The 16541-nt window shown below is 37.7% G+C and overlaps 1 protein-coding gene across 2 annotated transcripts in view; it reads left to right on the forward strand.

The window, feature by feature from the left end:
- The window catches only part of FAM117B (family with sequence similarity 117 member B), an 84831-nt gene that overhangs the window by 59635 nt on the left and 8655 nt on the right, over positions 1 to 16541 (forward strand). For both annotated transcript variants that reach the window (XR_014016567.1, XM_081243279.1), the window contains exons 5-7: positions 9971 to 10114; positions 11720 to 11945; positions 14566 to 14686. Coding sequence is in view for 1 of the 2 variants with exons in the window: in XM_081243279.1 (XP_081099405.1) it covers positions 9971 to 10114; positions 11720 to 11945; positions 14566 to 14686 (491 nt within the window). In the remaining variant the exon portion in view is untranslated. The remainder of the gene's footprint in view (positions 1 to 9970; positions 10115 to 11719; positions 11946 to 14565; positions 14687 to 16541) is intronic.

A 16541-nucleotide genomic window follows, 5' to 3' on the forward strand; every position in this document is an offset into this window, starting at 1 on the left:
ACCAGTGCGTGCCACCAGGGAAGTCCAAAAGTTGTACACTTTAAACGAGTAAGTTGTATGGTATTGTGAATTATTTTTCAATAAGCTGCTGCAAAAAAATCTACCAACCAACATAAAAAATAAGTAGATAAAATACAAATATAATTGTCTGGAAATAATAGATTAGATGCTAACACAGAACCCAGAAGTAACCTGGGAGATGATGTAGCTAGAGGATGAGCACAGGTGCCCTGAGATCAGACTGTTTAGTTTAGATCTGGGTCCTGCTGCTTGTTGGCTGTATGAAGTTCCTCGGGTTCTCTGCATTATAGTATTACCTGTTAGTGTGTTATACTGAGGATTAAATGTGATCGAATGTTATAAAACAGTTAATGCAATTCTTGACCCATAATAACTGCTCAGTAGATCTTAAGTTGCTTCCAGTTGGATTTTTCACTAGGCTTTTCTGCCAATTTCATATTGGAAGTTATTTTCTAAAGCTTTTATTATCATAAAAATATTTACATGCTTATTACAAAAATTTTAGAAACTAAAAAAGTCAAATAAAAAGATTGTCTCAATCAAGCTGTCATTTTTTAAAAAATCAAATAGGAAAAAAATCATGCAGAGTCTCACGCTTTAAAGACAGCTATTCCTTACATTTTTTCTTCTTTTTCCTTTCTCATTCCTTGTTGAGATCCTACCATATGTTAGACTTTATATATTTAAAAAATTTTACTTAATGTGGAAAAATGTTTGTTATTACAGATGCTTCAGGAACATTTTTAATGTTTCAGATTCTGTAGAGCATTTCCCTAATTTTGGCTATTTAGTTGGGTCCAGTTCCTGTGTGCTTAAAGCTTTTTATATATTTATACTTTCCTAGGGGTAGATTTTCCATTATTTGGTTAAGAAGTTTGAATATTTGGGGGGCTCTTTAACTTTTCTCTTCATAGCCTTTCCAAGTTATTACATTTTTTTGGTTTGGAGTTTTTTTTTGTTTGGAGATTATTGGGAAATTCCTTTAGTATCCCTTAATGATCAAGGACAGTATTGCTCTGCTGATAGCTCATAGTCTATAACCACTGGTTAACAAAAGATCTTTTTCTTGGCCTACAATGGATTTTTGCAGTTAGAAAAGAATTCTCACATACCTTTTTGAGTGGTTCTTTCCCTGGAAATTTGGGGGGTGGGGAACTATTTGTTATGAAGAATAAATGCTGCCAAGTTTTTTAGGAGAGAGAATCTTTTCACATGTCAGTGGTTTCCAAAATTGACAGAGCCCTCGGATACTTACGGTATCATATTTTTTAGGAGTATTTCAAGAAATATTCTCATTAGAAGATGTAACTAATACATTTCAGGATTGTTTGATTGATGATTAGAGTCAAATATTAGTAACAGAGAAGTGGGAGATGCAGCATCTTCACAGTTGCATAAACTAATTTAGGAGTGAGAATTTAAAAATCATGCAGGTGTTTCTGGTTGTTATAGCCTCAAGCATAAAAGCCCTCCCATAGGATTTTCTTATTTCTTTATCTGGGCTGGGACACCGTAGTTTTGTAGTCGCTTAGGAGGGTTTGAGAGCAAAGGGATAGTGAGGTAGAAAGGGATAAAAACCTGTTTTCATCTGAGGAGTGAGAGGGGCGTTGCCCTTTAAAGAGAAAATTGCTGCTCTGCAATAAAATCTTTGTATGCCAGTCCAGGACATGATTGCTGTTCTTAAAAGTTTTAAGGTTTTGCTACTTAGAAATCAAGAGTAGGTGCTTCAGCTGTGACCTTTATTATAGAGTCTAGTTGTAGCTTAGAAGAGCTAAGAGGGGGATATCAGATGACAGGACAGTGATTGCTGGAGGACAGAAATAAAGTAATGCTGACAGGACAGGAGGGATCAAGGCCACATGGAGGCTCTCTACAAAAGCCCTTAAGATAGGAAAGCTTTTTTTCCAGTGCTTTCTAATTTTTTTAAAACCATTCTAAATATCAGTTTTGACCTCCCTGTTGTTATATTAGGGTTTCTGGCTCATATTTCTCTCATAGATCTCTGTTGAATTGCTGAACAGGCCTTTTTCCATCCTACTTGCCTATCAAGGCACATTTTTCTTCCTTTGAAAATTTAACTGTATATTTCTTTTTCCTGCTCAGCTACTGCTTCAGTAGGTGTTCTTCCCATCTTTCCTGACTCTCTGTGTCACACCACAGTCTTATCCCCACACTTTGAAACAGATACTTAAGTTATAATGTAGATTGACCTCGAATGAAGATTCAGGATTAGCCAACCCTTCTCTTGGGGTTCTTTCTTTGTTGGTTACTTCTCAGCTTTGATGCAGAATTTGATCTTTAAGCTGTAATGTATATAGATATATGGAGAATGTAAGTAGAAAAAAAACTGTAAAACAGTGATTCACCTAATTGAAATCTTAATTGAGTGGAAAACATTCTGATTTGAGGAGAAAGAATCAAAAATTGAGAAAACAGGAGATCCTTGTTGTTTCCAAAGGATAGATCTTAGGAGAGGTAGATTTTGCCTTTAGTACACTGAAGGATTTTTAATCTTTCAGAGCTGTCTAAGGATGACCTCTCAGTAAATATGATAACCCACTTATATTTGCATATACTGATTTATATTTAGAAATGTAGATTTTATTACAGAAAGCTGTGTGGATATGGGAAAAATAAATTATATACACACACATAAAATTCCTTAAGAGCGCTTGAAATGAAGCATAAAAGTTAAAGTTAATCATTTTTGTTATTTTTAGATATTTTAGAATATAGTTTATGTAAGGAGTAAAATCAAAGGCCTATTATTATCTTTTATTGCTGGAACAATAACATTATGCTTAATGAAGAAAATCTTTCCCCGGGCAGCTTGGGTAGATTTTTTTTCTTCTAATCATGTAGCTATTTGCTAGTTAAATAAATTACAGTTGAACCTTTGCTTCATTTATCTAAAATGGTGTGTTGACCTTAGGGAAGTGGCCATTTTCTTTCTTTCTTCCTTTTCCTTCCTTCCTTTCTTTTGCCTTGAATAGATTAAACTGTTGATAAATACTTGCTGCTATTTAGATTACGTTTGAGAAAAACTTCTTAACAATTGAGTAGGTTATGACTTCTGTAGCTGCCTGGAAAGGCAGTAACAAGATGTACAGTTAGTTACTATACTGGTGGGTTCCTCTTATGTGCATTTCTCAACATGACACCCAGGAAACTTAAGCTTTCTGTTCTTAGCAAGCTTGCTAACAGATCTTTATCATTCTAAAATCCAGGATGGTCAACATTTTGCGGAAACCTTGACAGGTCATCTTCCCCTTCTAGTCTTCTCCTTCCTCATTTCTATAACTTAACAGTTACAAACCAAGTGCAGCCTGAAAATGGCATCCAGAGCAAGCCATTATTTATGTTGTTTTGTGACATTTGGGAGAGAAAATTTTAGAAAAGTTTAGAATTGAGCACCTTTCACTCAGTATAAAAAATAAAGTAAAAGTTCTATTTCTAGTATATATACTAATAACTCCTGAGATCTTTCTTAGTCTGTACCAGTTCCCTGTCTCCTCATTGTTTCCTGACACAGGAAGAGTCCAGGCACAGGAAGGATGGCTGCCTGACAGAAATGTTCTAATGTGCCCTCCACTGCAGATTAGTGAGCTGTGGGTTTCTTTTAACCCCTAGGTGCTTTAGTCCAAATCAGTTTCCTGTCACCTCACTGTTTTCTATTTTCTATTGCCACTACCTTAAGAAAGGTTTCTTTCCCTCCTTGACCCCATCATGAACCAAAACATATTCTTAGCTTTACTCTCCCACTCTTATCCCTGCAGCAAGTACATATCTAATTGGAGAGGATTTTTTTTTTAAGCCTTTTGTTAGATTGTACTTTGGGATTTTACTTCTGTTGCTAAGGAAACAAGAGGGTGAGAATAGGTTAAAAAAATTTTTTTTCCTTCAAGGTGTTAGTGACAGGTCTTAGTGATATAAAAGACTGATGAGAAATAACCAGTTTCAGTGACTCTCAGGCATTATTTCACTGAAGTTAAAAGTAGGAAAGTGAAGACCTTGGAATGAGAGTAGGGCAGAGGGTGGAGAATACAAGTTATTACAAGAATGGAATGGAGTAGTGGCCTTTGCTGTTTGCCTTCCTCTTCCTGTCCTGTCCTTATCACAGTTCTGTCACAGGGTGAACCAGTGCTGGATTGCTGATGAGGCTTTCGGGAAGCAAGGGAAGTTACTGGCTTTGTAGCACTAAGATGGAAGGATTGAAGAATAGGATGTCTGAAAGGCAGCTGACAGGGCTGGTCAATACTCAGTTGACCTCACCTAAAAGGGACATACCTAACTTTTGAGGGGTCCCTAAGTCATTTGTGGACTGCTTTTTAAAAGATATTCTTCCCACCTTTCATCCATTTCAGCATATAGCTCTCTCTAGGCAAAGACCTAAGGAGACAATATTAGACAGAAAGAACATGATTCAGAATGATTCTGTTAGCTAGTAACTTTTCCTTTTGTTTGTCAATTATCATATAGTAAAATTGACTTTTTTGCGGGGTTGTCATACAGCTACATGAATTTTAATACATGTATAGATTCATGTAACCATCCACCACAGTCAGGATACTGTGACACAGGATATTGTGTGAGAATAGTTCCATCACCACCACTCCCCCCAAATTTCCTCATGCTATCCCTTTATACACGCACACACACACACTCCTCCTTAACCTCTGTAATCACTGATTTGTTCTCCATCACTCTAGTGTTAAATCTTTTTGAGAATGTCCTGTGAATGGAATCGTACAGTATGCAGTCTTTTGAGACTGTCTTCTTTTACTCAGCAATAGTGCCTTTGTGATTATCCAAGTTGTGTATATCAATAGTTTGTTCCCTTTTATTGCTGAGGAGTTTTTGGAGATTATGAAGAAAATTGCTATAATCATTCCCTTGTAGAATTTTGCATAAACATAAATTTTCATTTTTCTAGGGAAAATGCTTAGGAATGGGATTGCTTGTTCATATAGTAATTGTATCTTGAACTTAATAGAAACTGTAAAACTTTTCCAGAATGGTTGTACCATTGTGCATTCCCAGCAGCAGTGTATGAGAATCTCATTTGCTCTGCTTTCTCATAAGCACTTGGTATTGTCAGTATTTTTTATTTTAGCCATTCAAATAGATGTGTAGTGACATTGCATCTTGATATTAATTTGCATTACCCTAGTCAACATATTTTCATATGGTTATTTGCCATCTGTATATCATGTTTGGTGAAGTGTACGTTCAAATATTTTGCCCATTTTTAAATCAGGCTGTTTGTTTTCTTATTACTGAGTTTTGAGATATCTTTATATAGTCTGAATACAAGTCCTTTGTTGACTATGTGAGTTACAAATATTTTTCCCCAGTCTGAAATAGTATTTCATTCTTTTGACAGTGTCATTCATAGGGCAAAAGTTTTTTTAAAAAACAATTTTGAAGAAATCGTGTGTCATTCTTTTCCTTTTTCTCCAGCTTTATAGAAATATAATCGACATATAACACTGTGTATTTAAGGTATACAATGTGATGACTTGGTATATGTATATATTGTGAAATTATTACCACAGTAAGATTAGTTAAGACACCCATCACCTCATGTAGTTACCTGTTTTTTCTTTTCTGGTGAGAACTTTTAAGATCTACTCTCTTAGCAACTTCCAAGTTTATAATACTGTGTTGTTAACTATAGTCACCATGCTGTACATTAGATCCCCAGAACATATTCATCTTGTAATTGGAAGTTTGTATTCTTAACTGTCTTTACCCATTTCCTCCACCCATCTGCCCCTGGCAACCACCAAATCTACTTCTGTTTCTATGAGTTTGGTTTACTTTTATTTTTATTTAAAAAAATTTTTAATTTATTTTTTGAGTTTGTGTTTTTCTTTTAGATTCCTCATATAAGTGAGAACATACAGTATTTGTCTGTCTGACTTATCTCACTTAGCATAATGCTCTCAAGGTCCATCCATGTTGTCGCAAATGGCAGGATTTCTTTTATGGCTGAATAATATTTCATCGTTTATGTGTGTACCACATTTTCTTTATCCATTCATTCATCAGCAGACACATAGGTTGTTTCCATGTCGTAGTTATTGTAAATATTATAAATGCGGTAATGAACATGGAGGTGCAGATATTGTAAGGAGTAAAAATATTTTGCTGTTCAGTTTGGCAATATCAATCAAAATCCTGAAAATCTTTCTTGCATTTTGAGCCATTTGTCCTTCCAGGATTGTATCCTAAGGAAGTATTTACATATGTGTGCAAATGCTCATCTAAGAGGATGTTTATGGCAGCATTTTTTTTTTGTTTTCTTTTTTTTATTTTTGGCTGGGCCGCGTGGCTTGCGAAATCTTGGTTCCCTGACCAGGGATTGAACCCAAGCCATCGGCAGTGAAAGTGCAGAGTCCTAACGACTGGACCACCAGGGAATTGCCAGTATTTTTTTTGAATAGTGAAAAATTGGAAACTATTTGGCCAATAACAGGACACTGACTTCTTCATACACTTATACAATGAAATACTATGCAGCTATAAAAATGATTCGGTAAATAAGAGTTTTAAAGCATAGAAAGAAATAGGAATTAGGGAATTGGGGAGTAAAATTAGGGAAACAGGAAGTAAAAAAATAAGTTACAAAGCACAAGTTACAATCTATTTCTGGTTAAAAGTGTCTATGCACAGAAGAAAAGGGCTAGATAGAAGGATATTTATCAAATTAGTAACAATCCCATTTATTTTTCTTTCCTCAGTGAATACTTATTACTTTTGCAATAAAGAAAACAATGCCATTTAAAACTAGTGTCTCAAAATAAAATTTTTATGGCCATATTCAAGTTCTCTCAAGCTACTGTATCTCAGGATTATGTTTAAGTAGTCTCTTTAGACTGTTGGAAACTAAAGATGAAGAATAAAACTAGGGGTGAGTGTATCAGTCAGCTTGGGCTACCATAGTGAAATACCATAAGCTTGAGTGGCTTAAACAACAGAAATTAATTTTCTCATGGCTCTGGAGACTGGAAGTCCAAGATCAAGGTGCCAGCAGGGTTAGTGTCTGGTGTGAGATGTCCCCTTGGGCTGCAGATGGCTGCCCTCTCATGTGCTTAGATGGCCTTTCCTTGGTGCATGTGTGTGGAGGGGGAGAGGAAGGAGAGCACAAGTGAGTGAGCTCTCCTGTGTCTTTTCTTACAAGGACACCAATTCTGTTGGATCAGGGCCCCATTCTTATGACCTCATTTAACCTTAATTACTTCCTTACAGCCCCCATCTCCAAATATAGCCACATTGGGGGTTAGGGCTTCAATATGTGAATTTTAGGGGGATACAGATATTCAATTCATATCACCAGCCTTGTCGAATAAGCATCACATCTGTTCTAGATTCTGTTAGGCAGTGGCAATAAGGAGATGAGTAAAACATAGTTTCTCCTCTAAGGTTGGTTGTAGAAAAATAAAAGAAAAATATATCACCTGCGATTCCTTCACCCAAGTATAGCTTTTTACTCTAGACATTTTGGAAGAATAGTCTTTTTTTGTGTGTGAAATATAAATGTGTGTGTGTGTTGCATATGCATATATTGGCTTTTGGTCGGATAAACTTTCAGAGATAAAGGAAGAGTGTTCTTTAACTCCACTTTTGTGAAATATTTGGGATAGATGAGACTTTGTTCCAATAGGTAGAACAGAAAATGCTGAGAAATTAGTTGTTTTTTTTCCCCTGAGCATAGTATTTGTGTTTTGGTTTTTAAAAAATTTTTATTGGAGTATAGTTGATTTATACTGTTGTGTTAGTTTCAGGTGTACAGCAAGTGAATCAGTTATACGTATACATATATCCACTCTTTTTTTTTTTCAGATTCTTTTCCCATATAGGCAGTATTTATGTTTTTATTTGAAGAAAGAGGGAATCAAAAGAAATATGAGAGCTAAACCTTTGAAGACCTATATGAATAGTTTTAATCAAGTTTTACTCCCATGATTTTCTGTTTGTAAATTTTCAAAATAATTCTCCCATTCACCTTTTAAAAATCTCATTGTTCTTATAGGCCATTCTTTGTTACTTGGAATTTATAGTTTAGCTGACACAAGGTTATGTGAAATTTAAATTTTGTTAAGTATTGAGTGTCATTGAGTTCAGGTTTTATTTTCCAACCAGTACTTGATCTGTAATGCTGTTGTGCTTTAGCCACCTGCCAAGTTGGGTGGAGAGTTGTTACCACTCATGGAATCTGAAGGCGTCTAACCAGGACAAGTTTTCAGAGAAAAGGAAGTAGGCCAAGAGAATAGACATATTGACATGGCAAAGATTTCCTCAACAAACGATTTTGGAAATGGTATATCAGTGCCCCAAAGATCTACCATGTAGGGAATGACTCAAAGATGTGGACTTGAAAAAAATTTAATTATATAAATTTTCTCTATAAAACACCTATAGAATATCTAAACTTAAGATTTGTCATATTCCTTCCTTTGCTAGTGGATATTGAGACTAGAAGATGGGACAGAAAGAAGAGCTGGAAGTGAAAAGGAAATAAGTAATATGAGAAGCTTGAGGGTATGGGGAGAAGACTGGGGAACAGAAGGATTGAAAAGCGGGAAAGTTAGAAGATTCCATATGTAGAAGAAAATAAATGGTACTTGAAAAAATTTGTGGAAAGACAAGAATAAAATAGGGAAAACACAAATACATAATAGGAAAAACACAAAATAAAAATTGTAGCTGTTGTTTACTGAGGATCCATCCATTCTGGGCCGGGCACTGCACCCGTGTCCTCTCGTTTCATTCTCAGAACGACTCTCTGAGGTGGAGTGCTGTGTTCTCATACTACACGTGAGGAAGGTGAGACTCGGGGCCCAACATAACTAAGCAATGAAGTGCTGCCTCAGCACTCCAGATTGAAGCTTTCCCTTTGATTTCCCTTTGACTTTTTTTCTCACAAATGTCTTGCTTTGGTTTCCCAGGATTGTTGTGTTGTGCTTTTCTCTCTCTCTCTCTCTCTTTTTTTTTTTTTTTAATTATAAAGGTGTGCAGGAATAAAAAAGGAGAAATACAGGTTTAACATTAAGTTCTGTGTCAGACATCAAGGTTATCAAATGAAACTAGTGGTAACTGATTAGAGGCCCTGTTACTACCTTTGTTTCCTTGCCTCCACTTTCTCTGAGAGAGAGGTTTTCCAAAGAAACCTCCCTAAATGAAGGATGGATTAATCACATTTCTTTACCAGACAGCAGGACAATACAAGATGATCTTCTGGCACATTGTTGCTATGAACTTTGGCAGATACCTCGCAATTCTTGTTTCATATTTTATTTTGAGTACTTGTCAGGAAACCAAGTGACATCCTGTAATATAATCAGATATTTCTTTTCAAAAGTAATACTGTGCCAGTGGGAAGTTTTTTTAAAAAAAAATTAGAGATAGGCTTTGGAACAAAACATATTAATATCATTACAATGACAGTACAAATAAATTTCACAGGGAAGTTATTCTGTAATCTTGCTACTGTGTATGGACTTTGGAAGTGATTTTATTTTTCCATCAAAATATTTTTTCTTTTTTTTTTGATAAATTACTCTTTGTTGTTTATTTCCTGGAATATATATAATTATGGCACTAGAGGACTTTAAAGTTATGTTCTGAAACCTTAATTCTGTTATAAAAGAATATCTGAGGTTAACTTTCTTTTAGTATTTTCCTTTATCTCTATACCCTTTATAGTCCCTCATAGATGTGAATAAACTTCTGAAACTCTCCCTTGATTGTCTGGGGTTTTGGCTTTAAATTATATTTCATGTATACCAAGGAGCAGGTTTGGTTATTCACAGTTTTTGTGAGGCCTATAAATTTTATTTTGATTTATTTTAGAGTTAACCATGTCAAATGGAAGTATGCTTCCATCTAGAGAACTTAAAGGTAGTATTAAGTGTATCTTCTCCCGCCTCCACCACTTTTTCTTAAGGCTCCTGTTCCAAAGAGTGCACTTATTCCAGTAATTCCCATCACCAAATCAACAGGCTCCCGGTTCCGGAATAGTGTGGAAGGATTGAATCAGGAGATTGAAATAATAATTAAAGAGACTGGGGAAAAAGAAGAACAACTTATAGTAAGTACTCTTGTATCTTAAAATCATTCTTATACATTAACTTTTCTAATTATTAAGAAAATTCACAGTTTTGGTTTCCGTACTTACATGGGTTTCTTCCTTGTTGAGAATGAAAATTTTCTCTTTTGAAAAACTTTGACCTTCGCAAGTGAATGAAAATTTCTCATTTCTTTGCATCTCATAGAAGCAACTGATGTGACTTAAATTTGGATCCTTGAACAGAAACGATTTTTTGTTTTTCTGTATTTAAAAACCCTAGACAGGTGATAGGTGTCTTATTGGCTATAACTCTGTTTAACAGAAGTTTAGCTTATGAGTTTGTTGGGGAGGGAGGGATATGACATGGAATACTTTCTAAAGTATGAATCTACCTCTTGCTTATGTTAGTTACTGTTTGGTTGACTGTATCATCGAAGCACAGTTCTGCTTACCTATAATACACATAAGAACGTGTATTCTATTAACTATGACACGCATAACAGTGGTTCATATATAAGACAGTGATAAAATTTCCTGTTTATATTTAAAACCATGTCACAGTATATTTAAGCTTTCATTCTTCAGTGAAAGAGGAATTGGGGAGTTTAAAGTAGTGTTTTATTGACGCCTAAGATTCTCTCCCTTAAGCTTACAGGTTGGTTTAGCTTAGAGAAAACGCAACTGCCCACACCCTCTCCTCCTTCCCTCCTCCACTGAATGACGGGGAAACTTTCTTTGATGTAATAAAGGTAAATGTACCAAAGGTATACAGGGAGCTGGTTTCCCTGCTGAGTGAGTCACACAAGCTTCCCTCTGAGTGTTCTCCTTGATTTCCCTGTATAATTTGCACTGCTGTGATTAAGCTTTCTCTCACTTAGGAAGGTTTCTTTGAAAACCCTGTTCTTGGAGGAAGTGGGCAGGGGGAGAAAGCAGCAGGGCCTGTCATCAAGTATGACTAGTTCACACAGTGGATAACCTTTTCTTCTAACGTGGAACCTAGAGTTACACCTAGATTTCTCCTCTTTTACAGTGGCCTGTTTTTTATAATTTTAAAAATAATAGCACATGATAAGTAATTCAGTGCAGTTCGTTCTTCAGCAAGCACTGACCACTCATGTGCCAGACCCTGAGAATACAGAGGCTCTGTTCTGCCGCTCACTGTCCAGCGGGGGATAGATGAGACAGGGGTGTCCCCACAGAGCAACACAGAGGCTTCTTTCTCGCGAGGCCTGATGAGAGGGTTTCTGACTTTTGAGTCTTCTGGAACAACAGGGGAAGGGTGACGTTAGGTGCATTTCAAAATCAATGACAGGGACTTCCCTGGTGGTCTAGTGGTTAAGACTCCGTGCTTCCACTGCAAGGGGCGCAGGTTCAATCCCTGGTCGGGGAAGTAAAATCCCACGGGCCATGCGGCACGGCCAAAAAATTAAAAAAAAAAAAAATTCCAAGAAGTTCCAAAATCCAAAACTTGAACTTGCCACACACCAGCAACTATTTACATAGCATTTGCATTGTATTAGGGTATATAAGAAACCTAGAGATGATTTAAAGTATACAGGAGGATGTGCATAGGTTATATGCAAAGTCAATGACGAAAATACTTACGTTTTTAAAATTTTGTAACAGCCACAAGATATTCCAGACGGCCATCGTGCACCTCCGCCCCTTGTGCAGAGAAGCAGCAGCACGCGCAGCATCGACACGCAGACCCCCGGCGGGGCAGAGCGGGGGAGCAACAGCAGCAGCCGCTCCCAGTCTGTGTCCCCCACGTCCTTCCTCACTATCTCCAACGAGGGGAGCGAGGAGAGCCCGTGTTCGGCTGATGACCTGCTTGTTGATCCCAGGGATAAAGGTACAGTGCAAGAGGAGTTTGCTACCGGATGATAAGTGAATACCACCTGTTGTATCATGTATTCTGTTCATTTTCTAGCAGAGCACACACACTTAGGGCTACTAAGATAATTACTTTGAGATGTGTTCAAAACATAGATTTAAAAAAATTGAAGTACAAAACAGTAGGTTTACTGTGGTGCTCAGGTGATGGTCTAGTTGGGTAGGTTTATGGGCTTTTGTTTGTACCTTTTTTTTTCCTTTTTTGCACTTACTAATACAAGCTCCTTATTAGTGAGAGACATTGTTTTTGGTATAAATGAGATAAACATTTGTCCTGATAAGCATTTGTTCTCTATCACCTTAGTTGTCATGTTTTTACAATCTTACTACTTTTTAATTGAATGTGAAACCTTCAAGTTACAGTAGTGTGTTTTAGGATCTGTATTAGTGATATTTCTTTTTTTTTTTTTTTTTTTTTTTTTTTTGCGGTACGCGGGCCTCTCACTGTTGTGCCTCTCCCGTTGCGGAGCACAGGCTCCGGACATGCAGGCTCAGCGGCCATGGCTCACGGGCCCAGCTGCTCCACGGCATGTGGGATCTTCCCAGACTGGGGCACGAACCCATGTCCCCTGCATCGGCAGGTGGACTCTCAACCACTGCGCCACCAGGGAAGCCCTGTGATATTTCTAACAAGAATTAAGCTGACTTATATCAATGCAAGATGAGTATTCCAGGCAAGCCTGGAGTAAAAGGTGGTGGTGGTGGGCTACTTATAGTATTAAACCACTTGCCCGACTCAGAAAATAATTGGAGACATAGCACTTTGCATATTAGTTACTAATAATATTCTTACCTTTTAAAACAAATAGGGCCTTTCATCTCTCTGTATCAGGGCAGTGTTTTTTTAGCCTAATCCTAGTTATTATTACATGAACTTGAGAGCAATAATAAGATATTTATTATTAAATACATTCTACAGCTCAGATTAGTAGTCATTCATTTAGAACTTTCTACTTGCAATGTGTTGAATGTCCTGAAATGTTCCATGTCCAATGACAACTGGTCATTACTGCCAGTCACCTAAAGTACTTAGACTGTAGCAAGTACAGAGGACATGAGATTTTCTGAAGAAGTCACTTCAGAGAGTGGGCAGTTGTAAAATTTTATTATTTGGACCCTTTTTTGTCATCTTTTAGGTTAAATAAAACATGGCTATTCCAGACCAACACCCCAGACCAATTAAATCACAACCCCTGGGGACAGGACACAGGCACTAGGCGTTTTTGGTGCCCCCAGGTGATTCACGTGCACGGAAGTTTGACACCCACTGAACTAAATCCTTTGATTGGGCCATGTGTTTCTTTGTCAGGAGTCGGCATAATTACTTCTGATACTTATTGTGAAGATTAAAAGGGATAGTGAGGGCTTCCCTGGTGGCGCAGTGGTTGAGAGTCCGCCTGCTGATGCAGGGGACACGGGTTCGTGCCCCGGTCCGGGAAGATCCCACATGCCGCGGAGCAGCTAGGCCTATGAGCCATGGCCACTGAACCTGCATGTCCAGAGCCTGTGCTCCACAACGGGAGAGGCCACAACAGTGAGAGGCCCGCGTACCACAAAAAAAAAAAAAAGGATAGTGAATGCAGCCCCTGGTACTTAGCACTCAATCAGATGTACCCCTCTCCTCGCAAACTAAACCATGGCTATTATAATCTGTCCCTTGATTTCCCATACTTTCTACTTTTACTTCAATAACATATAGGAACTCCATAAGTTTTGTGTCCTGCTGTATTTGACTTTAGGAGACTAGCGACTGGTTAGCTCCTCTGATTTCTTTTATGAGAAAGGGCTACAGTGCTACTGCCAGCAAGGAATTGTAGTTTAGTTGGCACAGTCGGACTCTACATTTAGGACACTCAGGGAACATGTCTAGAATTTCAAGTTAATATAATAGAAACTGAGGACATCAGCACTGGACAGGAATACCAGAGTCAAGAAGTGTCCCCTTTGGTAGGGTTAATTTAGAAAGATTTCAAAAACTTTGAGCCAGACTTTGAAGGAGGTTTGGGAAGATGTATGGAGAAGGACCTCTTAGGTATAGAGAAGTTTGTAGGCAAAAGAAAGTCTTCGGCATATAGTGTGCATGTGGATCTGACTACCTGCAGCAGAGGCTCTGACCAGAGGCGCAGAGAAATCAAATAGAGAGATTCTGAGGGGCAGACCAAGAGTGAATGATACGCAGCCAGTGAAGAACATTTCAGCTACTTGTCCTGGGAAGAATGGAAGTGGCATTTGAGCCCAGTATGCTGTGTACAGAATAGAAATACGGCAGCAACATAGATCAGTGTTCAGTGCTGAGGAGTAAGTGATGGTAGGTTAAATAATAACCTACCTAGGCTGTGGTGATGGTAAGTAGAAGAAAAATAAAAATCTCTTACTTGCTTATGCATTTATTTAACAAACATTATCTCATCTTTACCAGGAATTGTGTTAGATAGTGGGGTGATGTGGATGAATGAAGCACTATTCCTTACCCTCAAGTTGTTCTTGGTGTAGGGGGAGGCCAAGAACAATCCAATACAGTATGACTCTGCACGTATGTGCTAGTGTTTCTCAGTAATCCAGCATGTCGTTTCTTGCAGATAATGGGAACAACTCTCCTTTGCCCAAATACGCAACCTCACCAAAACCTAACAACAGTTACATGTTCAAAAGGGAACCTCCTGAGGGCTGTGAGAGGGTCAAAGTCTTTGAGGAATGCTCGTAAGTATCCCCCACCATCCCTCCCCCACCAAAACTTCTATTATGAGAATTTTCAAATAGGCTGAAGAACAGTACAGTGACCACCCACAGATCCACCACTAGATCCTATAGTTATCATTTTGCTTAGTTTTTGCTGAACTGTTTGAAAGTAAGTTGCAGACATGACATTTAACCTCAAATACAGCTTAATATTCATTTCCTAAAAGTAACCACAGTAAAAATAACCACTCCTACATAACCACAATACCATTGTCATCCCAAAGAAAATTACAGTTATGCTTAATATGAACTGATACCCAGTTGTTATTCACATTTCCTCAGTTGTCCCCAACGTTTCACCCGTGGTTAGTTTTGAACCTGTAAACAGTCAGCTCCACACATTGAACTTAGCATTGTATTTATTCAAGGTAGACCACGGATCTCACCGCAGGGTGGGTTTCCTTCTTTCAAGGATCAAATTCCCTCCAGTTTTTAACTACTTATAGTCTCCAGTTCTCTAAACAATTAAAAAAAATATTTTCCTGCCAACGTGGGGAAGAGAATCCTATTACTTTGCAGAAACATGTTCCTGTGATGAAGATCACGGAAGAAGCAGAATTTTAAACGGCGTCTGGTACCCTTGGTATGCGATCTTCTGTGCTCATATATTTCTGTTGGCTAGTACTCTAGTCAGGTACTCATAGTTTTAGACTCAGAGTCTGCTTAGCAAGTATTGCAACTTTGTGTTTTCAGTAGCTGTGGCCCCTTGCTTTGGAAGTGGTGGCTACAGGGTTGCAGGTATGTTATGAACTGAGCAAATTAGCTGATGAACATTATTTGAGGAGAGGATGATGGTACATATATAAACCTCACCTTCCAATCTCACTATCGCTGCAAGTCTAAAAGCCATCCTCTGGCTTTTTCTCACTATGAAACCAAAACTACAATGTGGAGATTGTCCAGCCTTGTCTGAATCACATAATGTATCTTTTTCTTCCATCATGAACATCTTAGAATCATTCTGAAATATGGCATCCTTTTGTTCCTCTCTGTGCCCCTTCTGTCAGTGCTTCCTTTAATCTAAATTCTGAATAATTTTGCCACACAAAGAGCATTGTTTTTTAATCCCTTCACCTCCTCTACTAGGAGATCCCAGCTGTCAGTCTCCTATCTGCTTTTGTGACAGTAATTGAAAACTCCATTTTAGCAACTGCTTATTTTTTTCACCATGTAAGTCTAGAAACTTGACTGGTGCCAGAGAGTTTAAGCAGTATTTCTCCACGTGTGCTTCATAGACTCCCTGCGTCATAATCATCTGGGTTATTAGTTAAAACTGCAGATTCCCAGGTCCCATCCCAGGCCTAATGAGTAAAAATATGGACGTAGGTAGGACCTAGATTATGCATCTTTAACAAACCTCATAGGATTTTTATGCTTGACTTGAAAATGCTGGCTTAGACCTTTTCATGAGAGTTCTTAAGAAATGGAGTCATTCTTTTAAGTAAAAATCAAATGGTCCACATGGAACCTTATGGAGTTGAAATCTTTGATTGACTTATTGGTAATTCAGATGTGCATAAGTGCAGAGAAATGGCTGATGGACTTAAAAAGCAGTTTGAATTTCTGTGTAAATGACTTTGAGTGAATATTGGTTGTGTGGGTTGGTGTCCTATGGTATCTGCCTTAGACTGTTACATTTGGAAAATTTCTCAGTAACTGAGCTATATACATACAACTATATTATTTATTTCTAAAGGGAAGGAAGAAAGGACGGGGTGTGTGTGTGGATGGATAGATAGATCAAAGAAACGAAAGGTAAACCCTGACATATAAAATGTTTTATGGCACATCCATCTGTTATTAGAAGGTAAACCTA

Source organism: Mesoplodon bidens (assembly GCF_964165515.1).
Source record: "Mesoplodon bidens genome assembly, chromosome: 8".
Taxonomy (NCBI): domain Eukaryota; kingdom Metazoa; phylum Chordata; class Mammalia; order Artiodactyla; family Ziphiidae; genus Mesoplodon; species Mesoplodon bidens.